This window comes from Hypanus sabinus, chromosome 9, assembly GCF_030144855.1.
Source record: "Hypanus sabinus isolate sHypSab1 chromosome 9, sHypSab1.hap1, whole genome shotgun sequence".
NCBI classification, from domain to species: domain Eukaryota; kingdom Metazoa; phylum Chordata; class Chondrichthyes; order Myliobatiformes; family Dasyatidae; genus Hypanus; species Hypanus sabinus.
The window spans coordinates 154858573-154885285 of record NC_082714.1 but is presented as its reverse complement, the minus strand read 5'-3'; the positions used below and the strand labels follow the sequence as shown (position 1 = coordinate 154885285).

General features: G+C 47.1%; 1 protein-coding gene and 1 long non-coding RNA gene across 2 annotated transcripts in view; both read right to left on the bottom strand.

The window, feature by feature from the left end:
- The window catches only part of pigu (phosphatidylinositol glycan anchor biosynthesis, class U), a 62811-nt gene extending 61025 nt beyond the window's left edge, over positions 1–1786 (bottom strand). Inside the window, exon 1 of the mRNA XM_059980876.1 lies at positions 1628–1786. Within this exon, the coding sequence (XP_059836859.1) occupies positions 1628–1757 (130 nt within the window). The 5' untranslated portion in view covers positions 1758–1786. The remainder of the gene's footprint in view (positions 1–1627) is intronic.
- An 18305-nt stretch (positions 1787–20091) lies between these two features.
- On the bottom strand, positions 20092–25251 carry LOC132398946 (uncharacterized). Its single transcript, XR_009513852.1, has 3 exons — positions 25056–25251; positions 24409–24532; positions 20092–20592 (listed from the first exon to the last, which is right to left on the bottom strand). It is a non-coding gene; the product is annotated as an uncharacterized LOC132398946 (long non-coding RNA).
- Between the last annotated feature and the right edge of the window lie 1462 nt (positions 25252–26713).

The following is a 26713-nucleotide window of genomic DNA, read 5'->3' as shown; positions in this document are numbered from 1 at the left end:
GGTCTGGCTGAGCACATGGTGGAAGAGTCAGAGAGCCACAAAGATCACAGAGGGGGACTAGTAAGAGAGAGAGCTCACAAAGGGGGGAGTGCAATGTCCAATACTGGAGTCCCAACCTGGAAACCCCTGCTGGAGAGGGCATATATATAAGGTGAGCAAAGGAATTTCTTTTTTAAACAAGAGTGGTGGATATCTGGAATGTGCTACCAGAGGTAATAGTGGATGCAAACATGGTCGAGAAATTTAAAGGGGTTTGAGATAGGCACATGAATGAGCAGAGAATGAAGGGATATGGATGCAAGGGTTAGTTTCGCTAGCTCCCGGTTTAATTAGTTTGAGGCACGATCGTGGGGTGAAAGGTCTGTTCTTGTGCTCATCTGTTCTACTGGTTCAAGAACAGCTAGTTTCCTTCAACTATTTGATTCTTGAACCAACCTGCACCACCCTAATCACTCCCTCAGTATGGCAACACTTTGATCACTCTGCATCATTTGTTTTAATAGTGCATCTTGTAAAAATTGTGTATAATTTGATTAATTTATGGCTTTCTTGTGAATACTGCTTATCTGATGCAATATGCCTATGATGCTGCAGCAGGATTTTCATTGCACTTATGCATACATGTACTTGTGTATATGACAATAAATTACTTCTATATTATGTCTCTGTTCATGTGACAATAAAAATAATTGCAATTACTGTATTCTGACCCATTGCCTGTAAGGAATTGGCACGTTCTCCCCTGACGACGTGGGTTTCCTCCGGGTGCTCTAATTTCCTCCCACAGTCCAAAGACATACTGGTTGGTAGGTTAATTGGTCATTGTAAATTGTTCTGTGATTAGGCTAGGATGAAATCAGGGGATGCTGGACAGTGCAGTTCGAAGGGCTGGAGATTCCTCACTGTATCTTAATAAATAAATAAATAGCTGCTTAAATGTAGACATTTACCATAATTTCACAACTTTAGTTCCAACCCAGCAGGCCACGCTAATGAAACTAGAGTCACAATGAAGTGACACAAGAGACTACAGATTCTGGATTTTGAAGTACCAAATTGTTCTACAAACTCAGTGGGATAAGTAACAACTGTGGAAGGAGGGGAATGGTAATATTTCAGGCCAAAATATTTAAGAGGAATCTGAGTGGGAGCTTCTTCACTCCAAGTGTGGAACAAGCACAAGTGGTATTCTTATAGATTCAATTGTGTATATAAGAGAAGTTTGCAATCGTGCATGGATGGGAGGGGTCTGAAGGGACGTAGTCTGGCTGCATGTAGATTGTACTAGGCAGATCGGTCTGCATAGACTAGATGGGCCGAAGGGCCCGCTTCTGAGCTGAAGCACTCTACGACGACTAAGATGGAATATGAGATGCCCTCCTGTATAGATGCTGCCTAACCTGCTGAGTTCACCATCATTTAATAAAGGGTTTTCGCCCGAAATGTTGACCGAGCATTTCCTTTCCTAGATGCTGCCTGACCTGCTGAGTTTCTCCAGCACATCCTGTGTCTATGTGCTAGGTCAGATTTCCAGCGCCTGCGGTATCTCCTGTGTCTCTGGCCCACTGGGAGGACCGTCATGGAGCCGGCCCGCCACCACCACTCCCGCCACAGCTACAACAAATACCTCGCTTCCAGGAGTTCAGGGGCGACACCACCTCCACTCGCTCCGAGATGAACCCCGCCAGCGAAGAGCGGAACAGCACAGCCCTGACGGTGATCGCCACGGCCACCAGCAGCACCAAGGAAGCTACCATTGTCCCAACCACCTGCCCCGGTTGGGAGCGGAGAGCGCAGCGGAAATGACGTCAGCGCGCAATAGTCACTGGGAAGTGTAGTTCCTCTGTGCTGCAAACCATTGGGGCTTCAAAGACCTCAAAGGCACTGGAGTTTCGTTCCGTCCTCCCCCTTCGCAGACGTTTCTCGACTCGCTGAGTTCTTCCAGGGGACTGCTTATTCCTCCATAGTCCAGCATCTGCAGTCTCTAAAATATTAAACCTCTTATTTATTCTTGGGAGCAGGGATTCCCAATCTATTTTATGCCATGGACTACTACAATTGACCAAATGAATATATTTTGTAAAACAGCCGATATATGTGGCTGTACACTCTCAAAATGCTGCAGGAACCTTCCCCTCCAAAGATGTTGCCTGACCTGCTGATTTACTCCAGAATTGTATGTGTGTTGATCAAGATTTCAGCATCTGCAGAATCTCTTGTGTTTATGAATTATGGGAAACTTTGTTGTACAGTCGTAGAGTCGGTGAAAAGTACAGCACAGAAACTGGCCTTTCGGCCAATCTCGTCTGTGCTGAACCATTTAAACTGCCTACTATCTCCTTCATCTCAATCTCAATCTCTCAGCCTCCTTCACTCCAAGGAAAACAACTCAGACTACACAACCTCTCCACATAGCTGAATAGCTCCAGATCTGACAACATCCGGTACAGCTGATGACACCACTGTGGTGGGCCATATTAAAGGTGCTGATAAGTCAGCATTCAGGAGGGAGATGGAAAATTTGCCTGAGTGATGTGACAACAACAACCTCTCACTCAGTGTCAGTAAGACCAAGGAACTGATTGTTGACTTCAGGAGAGGGAAAGCAGAGATCCATGAGCCAGTAATCATCAGAAAATCAGAGGTGGAGAGGGTAAGTAACTTTAAATTCCTGGGCATCACTATCTCAGAGAACCTGTCCTAGACACATCGTGTAAATATAATTGTAAAGAATGCACAGCAGTGCCTCTTCTTCCTTAGGAGTCAGCACAACATCGAGGGCTGAAGGGCCTGTACTGTGCTGTAGTATTCTTGTGTCTAGTGTCTAGGAGTCTGCGGAAATTCGTCATGTCATCAAAAAACCTGACAAACTTCTACAGATGTGTAGTGCGGAGTGTATTGATTGGCTGAATTACAGCTTGGTATGGGAACACCAGTGCCTTTGAATGGAAAATCCTACAAAAGATAGTAGATTCAGCCCAGTACATCATGGGTAAAACCCTTCCAACCATTGAGCACATCTGAATGAAATGTTGCTGTAGAAAAGCAGCATCCGCCATCAAAGATCCTCACCACCCAGGCTATGAACTTTTCTTGCTGCTGCCATCAGGTCGAAGGTACAAGTGTCTCAGGACTCAAACCATCAGATTCAAAAACAGCTACTACCCTTCGATCATCAGGCCCTTGAACAAAAGAGGATAACTACACTCATTCTATTTCTGGTGTTCCCATGACCAATTTTGTCACTTTAAGGACTCTTCATCTTTTTGTTTCATGCTCTCGTTATTTATTGCTATTTATTTGTATTTGCATTTTCTTGTTCTTTGATCCTGTTTACAGTGATTTGCTAAGTACACCTGCAGGAACAAGAATCTTAGGGCTGTATGTGGTGACATGTATGTACTCTGATAATAATTTTTGCTTGGAGGTTGAACTTTCAACTTTGAACCACTGCAATCACATCCTCTCCCTAGTGTGGTGACCAGAACTACACACCGTTTTCCCGTGGATGTCTACACAGACCGTAAGACTTTAAGACATAGGAGCAGAATTAGGTATTCAGCCCACGAAGTCTACTCTACCATTTGGTCAGAGCTGACTTCAAACTTCAAAGTAAATTTATCATCAAAGTACATATACATCACCATATGCAACCCTGAGATTCATTTTCTTGCAGGCATACTCAATAAATCCACAACAGAATAATAATCTTAACAGAATCAATGAAAGACAACACCAACTTGGGGGTTCAGCTAGTGTACAAAAGATAAACTGTGCAAGTACAAAATGAAATAATGGTTGGCGGTGTTTGGTGTCTGCCTGTCTCGAAGGACAATGGGTGATGATGATCACCATCACAAGCCTGGGCGGAGGGTATGGAGATCTTGAGATGCTCAGTTGTCAAGATCTCCCTCTCGGCCTCACCAGTGTGGTCCAAAGGAAAGCTTATGAAGCAATACGTTTCTCACCAGCTTTGCTGCAGGAGCTGCCGGAAGGACGTTCAATGACAACCAGCCGCCTTAGGGGCTCCACTCCGGATTTTCTGTTTGGGTTTACTCCCGTAGCCTTCGTCTCTCCCAAGGCTGCCCACAAGCCAGCGGGACTATTCACCACAGCTGGGGATCTGGTTCACGAGCACCAGGGCGCGTCCACATGCCGGTGGGCCTGCGTGCTATGTGTGCAGGGGCTGGACCTCCTCCCCGTCCTCTGCAGTTCAGCCTGAGTCCAAAAGGAGTTCAGCTTCTGTGTGTCGCAGGCAAGGAGGCACTACATGAGGCTTGCTGTTGGAGAGGCTATGTACTGGCAGGGAGAAACTCTACCATCCGGGAAATGGTACCACAGCATAAAAGCCAGGACCAACAGGCTCCGGGACAGCTTCTTCCACCAGGCCATCAGACTGATTAATTCATGCTGATACAACTGTATTTCTATGTTATATTGACTGCCCTGTTGTACATACTACTTATAAATTACAATAAGTTGCACATTGCACGTTTAGAAGGAGACGTAATGCAAAGACTTTTACTCCTCGTGTATATGAAGGATGTAAGTAATAAAGTCAATTCAATTCAATTCATTCAGTTCTCCTTTTCGCAAGACAGCCAGCCAGAGGACAGAGCCAGCTGAAAGTGAGAGCGACAAGCACTACCTACTACACTCCCACACTAGACACGTCGAAACAATCATTTTGACACTGATAAGAAATAATAGTAATAAATAAATAAATAAGCAATAAATAGCGAGAACATGAGATGAAGAGTCCCTGAAAGTAATTTGATAAGTTGTGGGGACAGTTCAGTTATGGGGTAAGTGACGTTAAGTGTAGTTATCCCATTTGGTTCAAGAGCCTGATATTTGATGGGTAATAACTGATCAGAACCTGGTGGTGCGAGGCTCCTTGTACCTTCTTCCTGATGCAGCAGAGAGAAGAGAGCATGACCTGGGTGGTGGGGGTTCCTGATGATGGATGCTGCTTTCCTGCGACAACGCTCTGTGCAGATGCGCTCAATGAGGGGATAGCTTTACCTGTGACAGGCTGGCCCATATCCATAACTTTTTGCAGCTTTTTCCCTTAAAGGGCATTGGTCTTTCCATATCGGGCTGTAATGCAGCCTGTCAATATTCTCTCCACTACTCATGTATCAAAACTTTTCAAAGAGAGTACATTGACTGGCTGCGTCACATCCTGGTATGGAAACGCCAATGCATTCGCTATCTCTCTCAACCCCATTCCCCTGCCTTCTCCTTATAATCCTTAACATCCTTCCTAATCAATAAACTATCAACCCTCACTTTGATATACCCAGTGACTTGGACTCCACACCCATCTGTGGCAATGAATTCCACAGTGGGACCGAGGGCTTCTGTACCTCCTGTAAAGTGCCCGTTCCTTGTTGTATGGGTCTATGATTACAAGTCTCTCATCATTATCATCAGAATTAAGTGTGGTGTCATATGATGTGGGTAATCATGGTCTTCCATCTGTCTTTAATCTGAAGCTCTTCAGATTCTTTTCTCTATCCAAGACCATGATTGTTCTTGGCAAATTCTACAGAAGTGGTTTGCCATTGCCTTCTTCTGAGCAGTGTCTTTACAAGATGGGTGACCCCAGCCATTATCAATACTCTTCAGAGATTGTCTGCCTGGTGTCAGTGGTCACATCACCAGGATTTGTGATCTGCACCAGCTGCTCCTACGACCATCCACCACCTGCTCCCATGACTTCAGATGACCCTGATCGAGCGGCTAAGTAGGTGCTACATCTTGCCTAAGGGTGACTTGCAGGCTAGCGGAGGGAAGGAGCACCTTACACCTCCTTTAGTAAATACATATCTATTCAAGGAAGAAACCTCCTCTCATGCTGCTTTAAACGATGTGACGTTTTGCCAGTACTGCAGCTTCACACTGCCTTCTTGAACCTAACCCAGCAGGGGGACCCCTAGTCACACTGATACCTGCAAGTCAATGCTCACATATTTCTTGTGTTTCAGAATTTCAAGACAAGTCAAGTCACTTTTTATTGCCATTTTGACAGTAGCTGCTGGTACTGTACACAGTAAAAATGAGACAACGTTTTTCAGGACCATGGTGCTACATGAAACAGTACAAAAACTACACTGAACTACGTAAAAACAACACAGACAAAAAAAAACTACACTAGACTACAGACCTAGGACTGCATAAGGTGCACAAAACAGTGCAGGCATTACAATAAATAATAAACAAGACAATAGGCACAGTAGAGGGCAGTAAGTTGGCGTCAGTCCAGGCTCTGGGTATTGAGGAGTCTGATGGCTTGGGGAAGAAACTGTTACGTAGTCTGGTCGTAAGAGCCGAAATGCTTCGGTGCCTTTTCCCAGATGGCAGGAGGGAGAAGAGTTTGTATGAGGGGTGCATGGGGTCCTTCATAATGCTGTTTGCTTTGCCGATGCAGCGTGTAGTGTAAATGTCTGTAAAGGCGGGAAAAGAGACCCCGATGATCTTCTCAGCTGACCTCACTATCCGCTGCAGGGTCTTGCGATCCGGGATGGTGTAACTTCCGAACCAGGCAGTGATGCAGCTGCTCAGGATGCTCTCAATACAACCCCTGTAGAATGTGATGAGGATGGGGGGGGGGGGGGGTGGGAGATGGACTTTCCTCAGCCTTCGCAGAAAGTAGATAAGTTGCTGGGCTTTCTTTGCTATGGAGCTGGTTTTGAGGGACCAGGTGAGATTCTTCACCAGGTGAACACCAAGAAGTTTGGTGCTCTTAATGATCTCTACCGAGAAGCCGTCGATATTCAGCAGAGAGTGGTCGCTCTGTGCCCTCCTGAAGTCAACAACCATCTCTTTTGTTTTGTTCATGGCTCTGCACCAGTCTGTTAGCCACTGCACCTCCTCTCTGTAAGCTGACTCATCGTTCTTGCTGATGAGACCCAACACAGTCGTGTCATCGGTGAACTTGATGATATGGTTCGAGCTGTGTGTTGCAGCACAGTCGTGGGTCAGCAGAGTGAACAGCAGTGGACTGAGCACACAGCCCTGGGGAGCCCCTATGCTCAGTGCGATGGTGTTGGAGATGCTGCTCCCAATCCAGACTGACCGAGGTCTCCCAGTCAGGAAGTCTAGGATCCAATTGCAGAGGGAGGTGTTCAGGCCCAGTAGGCTCAGCTTTCCAATCAGTTTCTGAGGGATGATAGTGTTGAATGCTGAGCTGAACTGAAGTCTATGAACAGCATCCAAACATATGTGTCTTTTTTGTCCAGGTGGGTTAGGGCCAGTTGGAGGGTGATAGCAACAGCGTTGTCTATTGAATGGTTGGGATGGTACACGAACTGCAGGGGTGTATGAAGGGACATTAGGTGGCGTTGGGCCTGCACTCACTGGAGTCCAGGAGAATGAGGAGGATTCTCATTGAAACCTATCGAATACACTGGTCAACAACTTTGTCGGAAGTATTACTTCCTCACTTATGGGTATAATAGACCATTTGAAGCTGAATGCAAATTGTATCATGTACAGATTTGGAGAAATAAGAAATGAACTTTTATTGAATATAATGTGTTTAATTGCATGTCAGAGCTGACATTGTGCAATAGTTCGACTAAATTAAAAATATTTTTTTGATGGTTTTCATTTGTACTCAGTGTCTGAGGCTTCTCGCTTCAGTGTCCAACAGTAATCAGATGGATTCCAGTTGCCCTGATACCGTTTCTCCATGGCCGCAATGTCCTGGCGAAACTTGTCACCATGCTCGTCACTGACAGCATCAAGATTTTCAGGGAAGAAGTTACAATGGGAGTGCAGCAGGTGTGAGCAGCTCAGGCTTTGTCTTGGTCACCAATTTTACACCCAAAGTAAAGCTCGTGGGCTTTCTTAATAAGAGGAGTCATGCTCCATCTTTGAGATTTAAACGTGTGCTCACCACAAATATAACAGAAAATATCTCAGCTGTTGCAATATTGGTGAGATGTTTTACAATCACAAATACTCCTGAAAATACAATTACTTTATTATAATAAATAAACACAATCAGAATCAGAATCAGGTTTATTATCACTGGCATGTGACATAAAATTTGTTAACTTAGCAGCAACAGTTCACTGCAATACATAATCTAGCAGAGAGAAAAAAATAAATAAAATTTAGAAAATAATAAATGAAATAATAATAGTCATAAATAAACAAGTAGATCAATTACAGTATACGTATGTTGAATAGATTTTAAAAATGTGCAAAAAACATACTGTATATTAAAAGAGTGTGGCAGTGTCTAAAGGTTCAAAGTCCATTTAGGAATCGGATGGCAGGAGGGAAGAAGCTGTTCCTGCATCACTGAGTGTGTGCCTTCAGGCTTCTGTACCTCCTCCCTGATGGTAACAGTGAGAAAAGGGCATGGCCTGGGAACTGGAGGTCCTTAATAACAGACACTGCCTTTCTGAGACACCGCTCCCTGAAGGTGTCCTGGGTACTTTGTAGGCTAGTGCCCAAGACGGAGCTGACAAGATTTATAACCTTCTGCAGCTTCTTTCAGTCCTGTGCAGTAGCCCCTCCATTCCAGACAGTGATGCAGCCTGTCAGAATGCTCACCAACGTACAACTATAGCTGTTTTTGAGTGTATTTATTGACATGCCAAATCTCTTCAAACTCTTAATGAAGTATCACTGCTGTCTTGCCTTCTTTATAACTACACACCAGGTTATATCCTTAGAGATCTTGACACCCAAGAACTTGAAACTGCTCACTCTCAATATACTACGTGTGTAGAGCATGCACATAAAAGTGACCGCAAACCGATAAAAGTGTAAACAGAATGCATAGAATGGAGCAACACACACAAAATGCTGGTGGAACTCAGCAGGCCAGGCCTCATTTTGGGCCAAAGCGTCGACTGTGCTTTTTTCCATAAATGCTACCCGGCCTGCTGAGTTCCTCCAACATTTTGGGTGTGTTGCTCGGATTTCCAGCATCTGCAGATTTTCTCTTGTTTGTCATAGAACAGCATGCGTGTGTTGCTTTTATAGCCTTTCTAAAACCAGACCTGCCGTGCAGTATCCACCCTGCCTAAGCATGCCCAGACATGCCTGGACAAGACAGAAAATTTTTCAGCTCACATTGTAGGTAACATTTTAATTGACTTGAACTATGAATTGAAATAACAAACATAGGTGATTATTAAAAAAAAATGGTGCATGATAGGGAAATTTCACTGTGAGTTTCATGATCAGTCCAAAATCCATAAGGTACACCCAAAAGTATTCAGGAAGCAAAACCTTCAATGTTCAGTCATATTGAAAGGCCTAGGTAGGGCGGACGTGGAGAGGATGTTTCCTACTGTGTGGGAATCTAGGACCAGGGAGCACAGTGTTAGATTAGAAAGATATCCTTTTCAAACTGAGATGAGGAGGAATTTCTTTAGCCAGAGGGTGGTGAATTTGTAGACTTCATTTCCACAGATGGCGGTGGAAGCCAGGGCACTGGGTATATTTATATAACCATATAACAATTACAGCACGGAAACAGGCCATCTCGGCCCTTCTAGTCCATGCCGAAAGCTTACTCTCACCTAGTCCCATCGACCTGCACTCAGCCCATAACCCTCCATTCCTTTCCTGTCCATATACCTATCCAATTTTGCTTTAAATGACAATACCGAACCTGCCTCTACCACTTCTACTGGAAGCTCGGTCCACACAGCTACCACTCTCTGAGTAAAGAAATTCCTCCTCATGTTACCCTTAAACTTTTGCCCCCTAAGTCTCAGCTCATGTCCTCTTGTTTGAATCTCCCCTACTCTCAATGGAAAAAGCCTATCCGCGTCAACTCGATCTATCCCCCTCATCATTTTAAATTTAAAATGGAGGTTAATAGATTCTTCATCAGTAAGGGTATCAAAGGTTATGGGGAAAAGGCAGGAGAGTGGGGTTGAGATGAATAATAAATCTGCCACAATGCAATGGTGTAGCAGACTCAATGGGCCAAATGGCCTCATTCTCCTCCTGTGTCTTATGGTTTTATGGATAGGGATGGAGATTTCCAGACTTTGTTTATACGCCTTAGGATAGATATTCTGACCATCTGTCCAACCACATAAGCACACAAGAGTGGAAAAGTGGCAATCGGGCTTTTGCCCTGTGTTCGGCACAACTCTTTCTGCATCCTGTTTACACTCTGATGCAATAGGAAATTACAGGCTAAAATTATGCCATACTGTTGGGGGGGGGGCAGAGAAATTTAAAAAAAACGAGTTGTGTTTATATAGTGCCTTTCAGCCATCAAAAATATCCCATGATGCCACAGAGGAGAATTATCAGGCAAAAATTAACATTATTCACTTTAGGATAGGTTAGGATAGGTAGACTTTAAAAGAGGAAGAAGAGGTAGATATGTAGGGAGGGAGCTTAGGACCTTGGCAGTCTATTTTCCACCACAAATCCCTTGGGTATACAGTATTATCCCTGACATATGTTCTTGCTTCTACTAATCACTGCCCTTGCTACTTCTTTTAGCCAGCACACTTGAAGGGCAATTTTTAAAAGTGCTTTGAAGAGTAAATTAGCAGCTGTTACAAATATTTCTTTGGTGACTGATTTATCTAGAATTTTGTCTTTACTCTTAATTAGTTTTGTTTTAGTTTTCGGAGGGTGACGACAGGCCCCTCTGGCCCAGAATTCTCATCATGCCTGTTTACATCCTTGTGACCTTCTAGCCTGTACATCTTTGGCACGTGGGAGTAAACTGGAGCACCTGGAAGAAGCCCACGTGGTCACGGGGAGAATGTACAACTCTTTTCAGCCAAGAGTGATATTAGAAACATAGAAACATGGAAAACTTACAGCACAATACAGACGCTTCGGCCCACAAAGCTGTGCTGAACATGTCCTTACCTTAGAACTACCTAGGCTTACCGGAAGCCCTCTATTTTTCTAAGCTCCATGTATCCATCCAGGAGTCTCTTAAAAGACCCTATCGTATCAGTCTCAACCACCGCCACCGGCAGCCCATTCCACACACTCACCACTCTCTACATAAAAAAACTTACCCCTGACATCTCCTCTGTACCTGCTTCCAAACACCTTAAAACTGTGCCCGCTCCTGCTAGCCATTTCAGCCCTGGGAAAAATTCCACAGTCCTGACGAAGGGTCTCGGCCTGAAAGGTTGACTGTTTGTTTCCATGGATGCTGCCCAACCTGCTGAGTTCCTCCAGAGTGTTGTGCGTGTTGCGTTAAATAGGTGGGTTGCTGGGCAGCACAGCTGAAAGGACTGGAAAGGCCTGTTGCACATTGTATTTCAATAAATAAATTTGTAGAAAGGAATTTAGATTTTTTTAATCCGGAAAATCAAAACAGTAATAACAATTGGCCCCGTCCGTAATTTTTGCTGCATTTTAGGGAGATGGAAAGAAGCAGAGGTAAGTTTTTCACAGAAGGTGGTGAATGAATGGAATGCCTTAGCAGGAGTGGAGGAGGCACATTTGGGGCATTTAAGAAACTCTTAAATAGGCAAATGGATGATAGAAACATGGAGGGCTACGTGAGAGAGAAGGGCTAGATTGACCTCAGAGTAGGTTAAAAGGTTAGCACAACAATGTAGGCCGAAGGGCCTGGACTGTGCTGTGGTGTTCCAAGTTCTATGTTCTATTTAACATGTTAGAGTAAGTGACATGGCTAAAACCCGTGCTCCTCCGTGTGTTGCACAACACAGTCGTGCAATTCACATTCGGTCGCATACCGGCTCCTATGTCACACACACTCTAGTCCATTCAATATCGGAAGTAGAATATGATGTGCAATCCATTTACTGTGTGGAGCAGTACAACAGAATGGAGATTCACCTGCTTGTCTGAACAAAGCTTGGGCTGTTGGCTTAGAGGCTGGAGCTCAAACCCCCCAAATGGCAGCTGGAGGATTATATTCAAGCAAGGAAGTAAAGCTGGAGTTAAAGTGGCAGAATCAGTAATCGCAGCCATGAAACGACCAGCCACCTAAGGTGCTTCAGGGGAGAAAATCTGGCCTTTATCTGAGTCCATGTGGTTAACTTGTAACTCTTTTTGAAACGGGCTGTGAAGGCACTCAGTGTCATGAATTATGTACATATTTACTGTATTTATTTAGAAATACAGCATGCAACAGGCTCTTCCAGACCAACAAGCCCATGCCGCCTAATTACACCCACGTGACCAGTTAACCTACGAACCCACATTGCTTTGGAATATGGGAGGCAACTGGCATGCTCGGAGGAAACTCACATACACACAGGGAAACGTACAGACTCCTTACAGACAGCAGTGGGAAATAAACCCAGTTCACTGATGCTACAACAGTGTTACATACCAATATGCTACTGTGCCAGCCTGATTAGCACATACACGGAATCACAGAGTAAAATATGTCATTTGCGCCAACAACCAACACAGTCTGAGGATGCGTTGGGGGCAGACAGCAAGTGTCGCCATGTTTCCGGCACCAATGTAGCATGCCCACAACTCACTAAGCCTCTATTACGTCTTTGGAATGCGGAAGGAAACAGGAGCATCCAGAGGAAACTCGCGCATTCATGGGGAGAACTTAAAGACAGTGGTGGGAATCGAACCCTGATCATTGGCTTTGTAAAGTATTATGCTAACTGCTATGCTACTGTGCCTGGAATTCCATGACTAAACAAAATGAAAGATTTTTGAGTTGTATCGTGGCACCCTTATCTCCACTGTGACACTCTGAATGAATTTGCACAAAACAGGATTGAGAAGGATAACAAATCAGCCATGATGGAATACAGAGCAGACATGATGGGCTGAATGGCCTAATTGTGCTCCTATATCTTATTGGTCATTAATTCCTATACAACTGTGCATCTACCCAATCACCCTCAAGCAGGAGGTTTATCCCAGCATTTGTTCATTTGCTTTTTAAAAATATGTCTTCTATTCGCCCATGGAAGCAGAAATGGATGCCAAGTTTACTGTGGCAATCAACCAGGGCTGTTTCTTTGTGTTTATGAATGTCTGAAATATCATGAAGGGAACTTATCTGGAAAACAACTTTCACTAAAACTAACTTCATTTTCCATAGCAACGGCCAATAACTGCAATTGGTTAGACAATGTACTTGATGAAGGGTCTCAAACCAAAATGTCAGTTATTTTTTCCTCTCCATTGCTGCTGCCTGACCTGCTCAGTTCCTCCAGCTTTTGTTTGTGTTACTCTAGATCAGGGGTTCCCAGCCTGAGGTACACAGTCCTCTTACTTAATGGTGTAGGTCGATGCCATAAAAAACATTGGGAACCCCAGCTCCAGGTGTGCTAGTTAGTGATAGTGTACTGGATCCCAATCAGTTCTTGAACGAACTGGCACAACCTTAATCAATACTGTATAGCAACATTATGATTACAATGGCCACTTTGTACTAAAATGGACATTTTTTTAAAACTTGGGCGTGGCACATGCAAATTTCCACAGATGTACCTGTGAAGAGAATTCTAACTGGCTGCATCACTGTCTGGTATTGTGGGGGGAGGGGGCTACAGCACAGGATCAAAATAAGCTGCAGAGATTTGTATACTTAGTCAGCTCCATTATGGGCACTAGCCTCCACAGTATGCAGGACATCTTCAAGGAGTGAAGCCTCAAAAAGGCGGTGTCCATTATTAAGGAACCCCATCACCCTGGACGTACCCTCCTCTCATTGGGGTGGAGAAACAGGAGCCTGAAGGCAAACACTCAACAACTCAGGATCAGCTTCAACTGCGCTGCCATTGGATTACCGAATGGACATTGAACCCATGGGCACTGCCTCATTAATTTTCTTTCTCTATCTGCATTACTTATTTAACTTTTTAAAAAAATATATATATACTTCTTCATTGTTTTTATTATTATGTATTGCAATGTACTGCTGCTGCATAACAACTAATTTCACAACATGTCAGAGATGTTAAACATTCTGAATTCTGAATTTGGAATGCACTGCCATAGGTAATGGTAGGGGCTGTGCCCTCTGTTCATAGACTTCCCCCAGCATAGGGAATATCCCTTCCATATCCACTATATCGAGAAACTTCGACATTTGATAGGTTTCAACGAGGTCACCTCTCATTCTTCTGAATTCCAGTGATCTATAAAAAAGGGAGGGTTATATGCAATGTAGGAAGGAAGGGTTAGATTTATCATAGTGTAGCGGTGTGCTACACGCAGCGCTAAAATTACGACACGGAGTCGGTAACTGCAGTCGAAGGAAAAAACTTTATTCGAAATCTTCAGCCTCATTTTTAAGCCTCCCTCAACCTGCCCCCCGTAGCACAGAGGCTCCAAAGCTCTGTGCTCGCAAACCCCCGTAGGCTATCTAATTGTGAGTCGGTTCGGATGTGCCAGGAAATGTGTCGCCACATAACCCCCCCCCCCCCCCAGAACCGGCGATACACCCCCCAATGTCCACAGTCTGAGCCAGAACCTGCTTGGGAGGTCGGCCTCTGCGCTGAGGTGCCGGAAACTCGGCCGGTTGTGCCAGGTCCACATGGGCCGGTTTGAGGCGGTCCACCGTGAAAACCTCCTCTTTCCCCCCAACGTCCAGCACGAACGTGGACCCGTTGTTCCGGAGCACCATAAACAGCCCCTTGTATGGCCGCTGCAGCGGTGGCCGATGCCCGCCCCTTCATACAAACACAAACTTACAGTTCTGTAGGTCTTTGGGTACGCAGATCGGGTGCCGCCCGTGCTGTGAAGTGGGTATGGGGGCCAGGTTACCGAGCTTCTCGCGTAGTCTGCCCAGGACTGCTGCGGGATCTTCCTCTTGCCCCCTTGGGGCTGGTAGGAACTCCCCGGGGAAGACCAGGGGCTCGCCGTATACCAACTCGACCGACGAGGCGTGCAGGTCGACCTTGGGCACTGTGCGGATGCCGAGTAGGACCCAGGGAAGCTCGTCCGCCCAGTTGGCTCCTCGCAGGCAGGCCATGAGGGCCGACTTCAGGTGATGGTGGAAACGCTCCACTGGCCCGTTCGACTGTGGGTGGTAGGCAGTGGTGTGGTGCAGCTGAGTCCCCAAAAGGCTGGCCATAGCTGACCACAGGCTGGAGGTGAACTGGGCGCCTCTGTCGGAGGTAATGTGGGCTGGTACACCAAAGCGAGATATCCAGGTGGCGATCAGGGCTCGGGCGCAAGATTCGGAGGTGGTGTCGGTGAGCGGGACCGCCTCTGGCCATCTTGTGAACCGGTCCACAATAGTCAGGAGGTGCCGCGCTCTGCGCGACACTGGCAGGGGGCCCACAATATCCACATGAATGTGGTCGAAATGCCGGTGGGCAGGATGGAACTGCTGCGGTGGGGCTTTGGTGTGCCGCTGCACCTTGGCCATCTGGCAGTGCATGCACGTTTTGGCCCATTCACTGACCTGTTTGCGGAGTCCGTGCCAAACGAACCTGCTGGAAACCATCCGGCCAGTTGTCCGGATGGAGGGATGCGCCAAGTTATGAATGGAGTCGAAAACGCGGCGCCGTCAGGCTGTCGGGACGACGGGACGGGGCTGGCCGGTGGCGACGTCACAGAGTAGGGTCCTCTCACCCGGGCCCACGGGGAGGTCCTGGAGCTGCAAACCGGAGACTGCGGTTCTGTAACTCGGAATCTCCTCATCCGCCCGCTGCGCCTCTGCCAGCGCCTCAAAGTCTACCCCTTGGGAAAGGGCATGAACGGTAGGGCGAGAGAGCGCATCCGCCACGACATTGTCCTTACCCGAGACATGCCGGACATCCGTTGTGTATTCAGAGGTGTAGGACAGGTGGCGTTGCTGGCGGGACGACCAGGGGTCGGACGCTTTCGTAAACGCAAAGGTAAGCGGTTTGTGGTCCGTGAACGCGGTGAAGGGCCGACCTTCTAGGAAGTACCTGAAATGCCGGATTGCCAGGTAGAGCGCCAGCAGTTCCCGGTCGAAAGCACTGTATTTGAGCTCGGGTGGTCACAGGTGTTTGCTGAAAAACGCCAGGGGTTGCCAGCGACCTGCAATGAGTTGCTCCAGCACCCCACCGACTGCCGTGTTAGATGTGTCCACTGTGAGGGCGGTAGGGGCGTCCATTCTGGGATGTACTAGCATTGCGGCGTTCGCCAAAGCTTCCTTCGTTTGAATGAAAGCGGCGGCGGACTCCTCGTCCCAGGTAATGTCCTTGCTCGGACCCGACATCAGGGTGAACAGGGGGCGCATGATCCGGGCAGCTGAAGGGAGGAAGCGGTGGTAGAAATTGACCATACCTACGAATTCCTGAAGGCCTTTGATCGTGGTGGGTCGGGGAAAAAGGCGGACCGCATCTACCTTAGCGGGCAGAGGGGTTGCCCCGTCTTTAGTAATCCTGTGGCCCAGGAAGTCAATGGTATCGAGTCCGAACTGGCATTTGGCGGGGTTGATTATAAGACCGTACTCACTCAGTCGGGCGCAGAGTTGACGGAGGTGGGACAGATGCTCCTGACGACTGCTGCTGGCTATGAGGATGTCATCCAAATAGATGAACGCGAAGTCCAGGTCCCGTCCCACCGCGTCCATTAACCGCTGGAACGTCTGTGCGGCATTCTTCAGGCTGAACGGCATGCGGAGGAACTCGAAAAGGCCAAACGGGGTGATGAGAGCCGTTTTGGGGACATCGTCAGGATGCATCGGGATTTGATGGTACCCTCGGACGAGGTCTACCTTGGAGAAGATCCGTGCGCCGTGCAGGTTTGCTGCAAAGTCCTGAATGTGCGGCACAGGGTAGCGGTCCGGTGTGGTAGCCTCGTTCAGCCTACGGTAGTCGCCGCACGGTCTCCAGCCCCCCGTCGCTTTGGGCACCATGTGCAGGGGGGAGGCCCATGGGCTGTCGGACCGCCGATGATCCCCAATTCCTCCATCCTTTGGAACTCCTCCTTCGCCAGTCGGAGCTTGTCCGGGGGAAGCCACCGAGTGCGGGCGTGGAGGGGTGGTCCCTGGGTCGGGATGTGGTGCTGTACGCCGTGCCTTGGCATGGCCGCTGTGAACTGCGGTGCCAGAACCGATGGGAAATCCGCCAGGACCCTGGTGAAGTCGTTGTCGGACAGCGTGATGGAGCCGAGGTGAGGGGCTGGCAACTGGGCTGCACCCAGGGAGAACGTCTGAAAGGTCTCGGCGTGTACCAGTCTCTTCCTGGGCAGGTCGACCAGTAGGCTGTGAGCCCGCAAAAAATCCGCACCCAGAAGCGGTTGGGCTACGGCGGCCAGTGTGAAGTCCCACGTGAACTGGTTGGAGCCAAACTGTAGCTGCACCTGACGGGTGCCATAGGTCCTTACTGTGCTGCCATTCACGGCCCTCAGAGGGGGACCCGGTGCCCTGCTGCGGGTGTCATAACTCGTCGGAGGTAAAACACTGATCTCAGCCCCAGTATCGACCAAAAACCGGCGTCCTGACCTTCTATCCCACACATACAGGAGGCTATCCCGATGGCCAGCCGCCGTAGCCATCAGCGGCGGCTGGCCCTGGCGTTTCCCGGGAACTTGCAGGGCGGGCGACAACGGCGGGCTTCTGCGCCCCACCGCTGGTGGTAGAAGCACCAGTGTTCATTGGGCCGGGGGTTGGCAGGCTCTGCGGCCGGGCCTGGACTGGTTTGCTGCCAGGAGCGTGGCTGGGAGATCTGTGCGATGGACGCCCCGCTCACCTTTTTGGCGTTCCACAGCAAGTCCACCCGGGCTGCCACCTTCCGGGGGTCACTGAAATCCGCGTCGGACAGCAGCAGGCGTATGTCCTCGGGCAGCTGCTCCAGGAATGCCTGCTCAAACATGAGGCAGGGTGTGTGTCCGTCGGCGAGAGACAACATCTCATTCATTAAAGCCGATGGAGGTCTGTCGCCCAAGCCATCCAGGTGCAGTAAACGGGCAGCCTGCTCGCGCCGTGAGAGTCCGAAAGTCCTGAGGAGCAGGGCTTTGAATTCCGTGTACTTGCCGTCTGCTGGGGGCGACTGTACAAACTCCGCGACCTGGGCCGCTGTGTCCTGGTCGAGGGAGCTCACCACGTAGTAGTAGCGGGTGTCTTCTGAGGTGATCTGGCGAACGTGGAATTGGGCTTCGGCTTGCTGGAACCATAGGTTCGGGCGCTGTGTCCAGAAACCCGGCAGTTTCAACGAAACCACATGAACAGAGGTGGTGTCGGTCATTTCTGGTCCAAAAATCGTTTGGACTGTCGGGGTCACCAATTGTAGCGGTGTGCTACACGCAGCGCTAAAATTACGACACGGAGTCGGTAACTGCAGTCGAAGGAAAAAACTCTATTCGAAATCTTCAGCCTCACTTTTAAGCCTCCCTCAACCTGCCTCCCATGGCGCAGAGGCTCCAAAGCTCTGTGCTCGCAAACCCCCGTAGGCTATCTAATTGTGAGTCGGTTCGGATGAGCCAGGAAATGGGTCGCCACAATAGAGTAGATTAAAAGATCGGCACAACATCATGGGCCAAGGAGTGAATACTGTGCTGTACTGTTCTAAGTTCTATGTTCAATTGTGTTCTCTCTTGTAAACGCTGTGTATAACTCTCGGAGGCAGGAGGTGAACGATAGGCTTTTATTAGCTGCAAGAGACCACCATTAGTAGCAAGAGACCACCACACAACATCCTGGAGACTGAGGGGGGAGCAGTGCCTCCAACTTTATGCAGGGGTCTGTGGGAGGAACCATAGGAGCAGTCAGCAGAGGGGCGTGTCCAGACAGGTATATGTAGTTCACCACAATACTGTAATTTGTTAATGGTTTTCTTGTGAATTCTACTTATATGATGCTATGTGCCTGTGAAGCTGTTGCAAGTGAGTTTTTCAATGCACCTGGGCATAATTGTTACAAGCACAAGAGGTTCTGCAGACGCTGGAAAACCAGGGCAACGCACTCAGAATTCCAGAGGCACCCAACAGGGCAGGCAGCATCTATGGAGGGGAATAAAGAGTCGATGCTTTAGGCCGAGGCTCTTCATCAGGTCCAAAATGTTGGCCTTTTATTCCTCTCCATTGATGCTGCCTGTCCTGCAGAGTTCCTGCAGCATTTTATATGTGTTACTGTGCACACATTGCCTCTCAAAGTCCAAGCCATCATGAGAGGTTGAAAGGGGTAAAGCCGGCCAACAGGGCTCTGGGAAGCTGTACTGGTCAACCCCCTGTACAGTGGATCCAATGGACTGCAGAAATGTTGATGAACTCCAACCAGACCATCAACTTTGGACAATGGAGATGGACGGTCATTAAAGGCCTATGCTCCACTGGGAGCTCAGGGCCCAAGAACAAAAGGACTGTGCAAATATATACTTGTGTGAATGAAACTAAACTCAACTTTGACTTTGAGTTGTGGTGTCCCAATTTAAGTTGAAGTAATCATGATTCTTATGTTTAAGTACCGGAAAGTGTTTTAAAATCTACTCTCATTTTATGGAGAAGATACGTTTCCAATTTTCTGCGACTGTACAAGGGCTTTGCCTTTGTTAGACGCTGTAAGAGCTATCTAATCTGCTGGGTATTTCCAGCATTCTGCTTCATTGTAGAATCCCAGCAAGTGCCCTATTGAGAAGTGTTTGATGGCTCTGGGCCTGAACTCACTGGAATTCAGAAGAATGAGGGGAAATCTCATTGAAACCTATCAAATATTGAAAGGCTTTGATAGAGTAGATTTGGAACGGATCTTTCCTATGGTGGGGGAGTCTAAGACCAGGGGATATAGCCTTAGAAGGGACATCCATTTTATAAGGGAGCAGAGGAGGATTTTTTTCAGCCAGAGAGTGGTGAATCTGTGGAATTCATTGCCACAAGTGGAGGCCAAGTCACTGGGTATATTTAATGTAGTGTTGATAGATTTTTGATTGGACTGGGCAAGAAGGGATACAGGTACAAAGCAGAAGATTGGAGCTGAAAGAGAAAAAGAATCACCCATGATGAAATGGTGGAACAGACTCGATCGGCCAAATGGCCCAATTCTGCTCCTATGTCTTATGGGCTTATGGTTATGTATTGCCGAGTTCCAACATACTAGTTTGATTCATTTCTGTTGTCAACCTTGCCATTGGTGTCCAGGTCCCAGAGACTTACTGCATGAAAGAGAGTGCACCTTTCTCTCCATTCTTACTGTCAATCTTACAACTAACTTTTGGACTTGTTCAAGATTGAAGATTGTTTATTGTCATTCTTCGGTACATGAGTGTAAAGCAGAGAAAAAAAAGATTGTTACTCCGGATCCAATGCACATAAAAAATAATAAATATAAATACAAATCATCATCGTCATCATCATGTGCTGTGTCTTATGACATGGGTGATCATGATCTTTCCACGACCATGATTGTTCTTGGCAAATTATTGCACAGAAGTGGTTTGCCATTGCCTTCTTCTGGGCAGTGTCTTTACAAGACGGGTGACCCCAGCCATTATCAATACTCTTCAGAGATTGTCTGCCTGGTGTCAGTGGTCGCATAACCAGGATTTGTGATTTGCACCAGCTGCTCATACGACCATCCACCATCTGCTCCCGTGACTTCATGTGACCCTGATTGGGAGCTAAGCAGGTGCTACACCTTGCGGAGGGTGACCTGCAGGCTAGCGGAGGGAGGAAGTGTCTTGCACCTCTTTTGGTAGAGGCGTATCTCCACCCCGCCACCCAATCCTGTAAAGAACAATGTACAAGTTACTAAGTGTAAGTACATAAGATTAGTTTATATACATAAACAGATTGTACATGCCTAAACTGACCCAAGGTGCAGGAGTATCTGCGTAAACGTGACTCCAACAGAAAATTATTTTACTTTTATTTTTTCGTTGAGATACAGTGTAGAATACATCTTATGGAAGTGTTTGTTTGATGATGAACTTCAATTAAAAAAAATTACAAAAAAGAGATACAGTGCAGAATAAGCCCTTTCTTTGAGCCACGCTGCCCAGCAGTACCCCAATTTATTCCTACCCTTATCACGGGACAACTTACAATGAGCAGTTAAAGTGACAAAATGACTCTTGGCGAGAGGGACTCTTCTAGCCAGCAGCAGAAGACACAGTAGGACAGTAACTGTGTCACTGTAGGTATGAGGTGTGGAGTGTGAGTGTAAGGTGGGGGTGAAGGGTGCTGAGGGGCTATGGAGAGGAGTGGTTGATGTGGATGTAATGCTGGTGGGTGTGATGGGGTCTGATAATGAGTGGATTGCCTCTTTAAGTTGATCTTCGCCAAAATTTAAAATAGGTATGCAACAAGATAAGCAATCTATAACAACTTAAAAACGTATTTATTTATTGAGATACCGTGCGGAATAGGCCCTTCCAACACTTTGAGCCTTACTGCCTAGCAATCCACGATTCAATCTGAGCCTAACTATTTACAACGACCAATTAACCTACCAACCGATATGTCTTTGGACTGTGGGAGGAAACCGGAGCACCCGGAGGAAACTCACACAGTCACGGGGAGAATATATAAACTTCTGACGGGCAGCAGTGGGAATTGAACCTTGGACTATAAAGTGTTGTGCCGCCCCCTTTAGTCAAAAGCCAACCAATGCACAGCTGAGCCTTATTGCAAACAAAAGCAAATCTGCAGAAGCTGGAAATCCAAGCAACGCAGACAAAATGCTGGTGGAACTCAGCAGGCCAGGCAGCATCTATGGAAAAGAGTACAGACGATGTTTCAGGCCGAGACCCTTCGGCAGGACTGGAGAGAAAAAGATGAGGTGTAGAGTTAAAATGTGGGGAAAGGAAAGGGAGGAACACAAGGTGCTAGGTGAAACGGGGAGGGGGAAGGGTGAAGTAAAGAGCTGGGAAATTGATTGGTGAAAGATACAGGGCTGGAGAAGGGGAAATCTGATAGGATAGGACAGAAGGCCATGGAAAGAAGAAAAGCGGGGGACATTAGAGGAGGTGATGGGAAGGCAAAGAGATCAAATGAGTGAGGGAAAAGGGTTTGAGGAATGGTGAAGGTGGTGGGGAGGTGGGGGAGGCCATCATCGGAAGTCAGAGGAATTGATGTTCATGCCATCAGGTTGGAGGCTACCCTAATGGAATGTAAGGCGCTGTCCCTCCAACCTGATTACGGTCTTATCATGACAGTCAAGGAGACTGCCAGACATATCAGAGTGGGAAAGGGAAGTGGAATTAAAATGGGTGGCCATTGGGAGATCCCACTTTTCTGGTAGGTGCTCGTGAGGCGATTTCCCAATCTACGTTTGGTCTCGCCGATATACAGGAGACCACACCGGGAGCACTGGATACAATGGATGAATGACCCCAGCAGACAGACAGGTGAAGTATTGCCTCACCTGGAAGGACTATTTGGGACCCTGAATGGTAGTGAGGGAGGAGGTGTAGGGGCAAGTGTAGCACTTGTTCCACTTGCAGGGATAAGTGCCAGGAGGGAGATCAGTGAAGACAGATGAATAGACAAGGGAGTTGCACAGGGAGCTATCCCTGCGGAAAGCAAAAAGTGGGGGGGGGGGGGGGGGGAAGGTTGCTGAGAGTTTTGTGCTGAACGCAGAGGCTGGGGGGGGGGTGGTGGTAGGTGAGGATAAGAAGAACCCTATCCTTGGTAGGGTGGTGGGAGGATGTGGTGAGAGCAGATGTGGCTGAAATGGAAGAGATGTGGTTGATGGCAGCATTGATGGTGGAGGAAGGGGAGCCCCTTTCTATGCAGAAGGAAGACATCTCCTTCGTTCGGGTAGGAAAATCCTCATCCTGAGAGCAGATGTGGCAGAGATTGAGGAATTGAGAAAAGGGGTGGTGTTTTTACAAGTAACAGGGTAGGAAGAGGTAAAGTCCAGGTAGCTGTGAGAATCTGTGGGTTTATAATAGGCATCAGTAGATAATTTGTCTCCAGAGACAGACAGATAGAGAAAGGACCAGGTAAATTTGAGGGCCGGTAGAAGTCTGGAGCAAAGTGGATGAAGTCAACAAGTTCAGCAATGGGTGTAGGAAGCAGCAATGTAGCGTAGGAAAAGTGGGGGACAGGCACCAGTGCAGGCTTGGAACATAGATTATTCCATGAAGCATGACAAAAAGACAGACATAGCTGAGACCCATGCGAGTGCCCGTGGCTTCCTTTGTTTGAAGGAAGTGAGAGGATCCAAAGGGAGAATTATTGAGGGACAAGTTCCACCAGATGGAGGAGAACTTGTTGAGTTTGGTGTCCAGAAAGCTTTGAGGCCTTCCTGGTGGGGGACAGAGGTGTGTAGGACTGGAGATCCATAGCGAAAATAAGATGCTGGGGGCCAGGGAACCTGAGATCATTGAAAAGGTCCAGAGCGTGAAGTGTCGCGGATGTGAGGAGGGAGGGACTGAACTAGGGGGGAATAAAACAGAGTTGAAGTATGCAGATATGAGTTCAGGCAGCAACAAGCTGAAACAATGGGTCTACCTGGACAACACACACAAAAATGCCTGGTGGAACACAGCAGGCCAGGCAGCATCTATAAGCAGAAGCGCTGTCGACGTTTCAGGCCGAGACCCTTCGTCAGGACTAACTCGAAGGAACAGATAGTAAGAGATTTGAAAGTAGTGGGGGGAGGGGGGAAATGAGAAATGATAGGAGAAGACCAGAGGTGGATGAAGCTAAGAGCTGGAAAGGTGATTGGTGAAAGTGATACAGAGCTGGAGAAGGGAAAGGATCATGGGACGGGAGGCCTCGGGAGAAAGAAGAGGGGGAGGGGGAGCACCAGAGGGAGATGGAGAACAGGCAAACAACTAAATATGTCAGGGATGGGGTAAGAAGGGGAGGAGGGACATTAACGGAAGTTAGAAAAGAAGAGAACATTGACTTCTCTAATTTCAATACATAATCCAGCAGAGAGGGAGAGAGGGAGGAAAATAATAAATAAAATAAAACATAATAATAAATAAACAAATTAATCAATTAACCTGTCTTTAATTGATTTTTTAAAACATGCAAAAACAGAAATATTGTATATTAAAAAAGAAGTGAGGCAGTATCCAAAGCTTCAAAGTCCATTTAGGAATCATCTGGCAGAGGGGAAGAAGCTGTTCTTAAACCGCTGAGTGTGTGCCTTCAGGCTTCTGTACCTCCTACCAATGGTAACAGTGAGAAAAGGGCATGCCCTGGGTGCTGGATGTCCTTAATAATGACGCTGCCTTTCTGAGACACTGTTCCCTAAAGATGTCCTGGATACTTTGTAGGCTAGTGCCCAAGATGGAGCTGACTAGATTTGCAACCTTCTGCAGCTTCTTTTGGTAGCCCCTCCATACCAGGTAGTGATGCAACCTGTCAGAATGTTCTCCATGGTACAACTGTAGAAGTATTTGAGTGCATTTGTTGACATGCCAAATCTCTTCAAACTCCTAATAAAGTATAGCTGCTGTCTTGCCTTCTTTATGACTACATCAATATGTTGGGACCAGGTTAGATCCTCAGAGATCTTGACACTGAGGAACTTTAAGCTGTTCACTTTCTCCTCTATGAATATTGGTATGTATTCCATCATCTTACCTTTCCTGAAGTCCACAATCAGCTCTTTTGTCTTACTGACATTGAGTGCCAGGTTGTTACTGGGCGCCATTCCACTAGTTGGCTCATCTCACTCCTGTACGCCCTCTCGTCACCACCTGAAATTCTACCAACAGTGGTTGTATCATCAGCAAATTTGTGGATGGTATGTGAGCAATGCCTAGCCACACAGTTATGTGTATATAGAGAGTAGAACAGTGGGCTAAGCACCGATACTTGTCTTCTCAAGATCGCCATTAAATACAGAAAGACCATGGGTATTGATGAAAGAAAAGACATCTCCTCCTCCCAGCACAAAACAGAAAAGAAACAAAACTCGCAGACCCCAAAAATCCACCACTCCACTGTAGAAAAAATAACAGCAACAATAACAGTCCCCGATCTCCTCACTTGAGGACTAGAGCAGCGACAGTAGCACCAAACCCCTAACCCACCCCCCACACACAAAAATATTAACACATCAGCCACAAGAAAGAAAACACAGGAAACTTAAGGAAACCAATATAACGCACAGTTCAATAATCACATGAATCACAGAATATTGAAAACATTTTTTCGCCTGCATATGAGGAGAGCAGCTACACGAACTCAGTCCTTCTGTGAGGAGGGACTGCAGACCCAGGTCCTACCTTTGCTGATCCACAGCCAAACATGCTGGTCCAGCTGATGACCATCTCTTTGGGAGCCGTCACTGACCCCTACCACATTCACCTCGATGCTTCAATCTTCCTTACTGCTTCAAGATGGAGCCATTCATGACCCTGTGTCTTGTCTTTCATCTTTTCCCTGAGTCAGCTTGTGTCTCGGTCCTTTTCAAACCCACCCCCTTCCTTCTCCCCCGCCCGTCTGTAATCTCCACAGGGCAGTTCTCCACACAGCATAATCCTGGATCCTTCAAGCAGAATTCAAACCTGTGCATCATGGACTCCAGCAGATTCTGCAATAGACAAAAAGAACAAGCAGAAAGCGTACAAAAAGTGAAATAATTGGAAAGATTTGCTATCTGAAAGATGGCGCCCGAGGAATCATTGTTTGCTGGTGCCATCTTGACCGGAAGTAACAAGATGAAGTTTTTCTGGCAATTTCGTGAGTGAATAATTGTTTTGCATTCCATCCTGCTAACTCGAACTCCGGGACTCTCAGGGGAGCTGATGAGTCTTTCTGAGCAAAGCAAGCTGGCCCGGGGGGGGGGGGGGGGGGGGGGGGGGGGGGGGGGGAATGGTCCAGCACACATGTGAATTAGCTGACACCCCCGCCCCAGTTCACCGAAGCCTTTGATCCAATGTCAAAACTCCACTAAAGGTCCGTCCCACTGTGCAAAGAAAAATAGCCTCGGGGAAATGTGGGACTAACTCAGTGGCATTTTAAGCAAGCCAGAACAGATGTAATGGATGCCTTAATGCTACAGCATTCTGTTACTCTACAAGCCTCCTAGACGTCGCCTCAATGCTGGATTTTGTCCTCCGTAAAGGAATCCAAAATTACCTTTTAAAAAATCATTGCTACAGCATCTAACAGTTTCCAATCCAAAAGCAGAGATATAATTCATGTGACGGGAAGTGTCCTTTTCACTAAAGATCACCCTTATGCATTGAGTTACTTATCTCCTGTTTAATGTTGTTTATGTTTCTTGAGTTGATCAGCCGTGGAATGATCTGTCAGCAGATGTGACAACAATTCAGCATTTACATTCAGTTGCTAAATTATTAGGTGCACCTGGACACCTGTTTGTTTAAGCAAATGTTTAATCAGCCAATCATGTGGCAGCAATTCAATGCATAAAAGCACGCAGACATGATCAAAAAGTTCAGTTGCTATTCAGACCAAACATCAGAATGGGGAAGAAATGTGATCTAAATGACTTGGACTGTGGAATGATTGTTGGTGCCAGATGGGGTGGTTTGAGTATCTCAGAAACTGCTGATCTCCTGGGATTTTTGTGCACACCAGTCTCTAGAATTTACAGAGAGCTGTGCAAAAAACAAAAAAAATTCAGTGAGCAGTGGTTCTGTGGGCGACAATGCCTTGTTAATGAGAGAGGTCAGAGGAGAATGGCCAGACTGGTACAGTCACAGCCACGGATTTGGCAGCGCAGTAGATACGGCAATTGCGCTTGTGAATTTGGCAATTGCGCACATGATAGTATTTAACTCCATACTTGTCATCGTAGTGCTTGTCGCGACGTAGACAGAGCATAGCAACGCTTCGCTGCTGTTTTGCATTCGGCCTTCCCTGAGATATTGGACTTTCAAGTCAACTGATTCTGAAGACGAGTGGGATTCGTTTA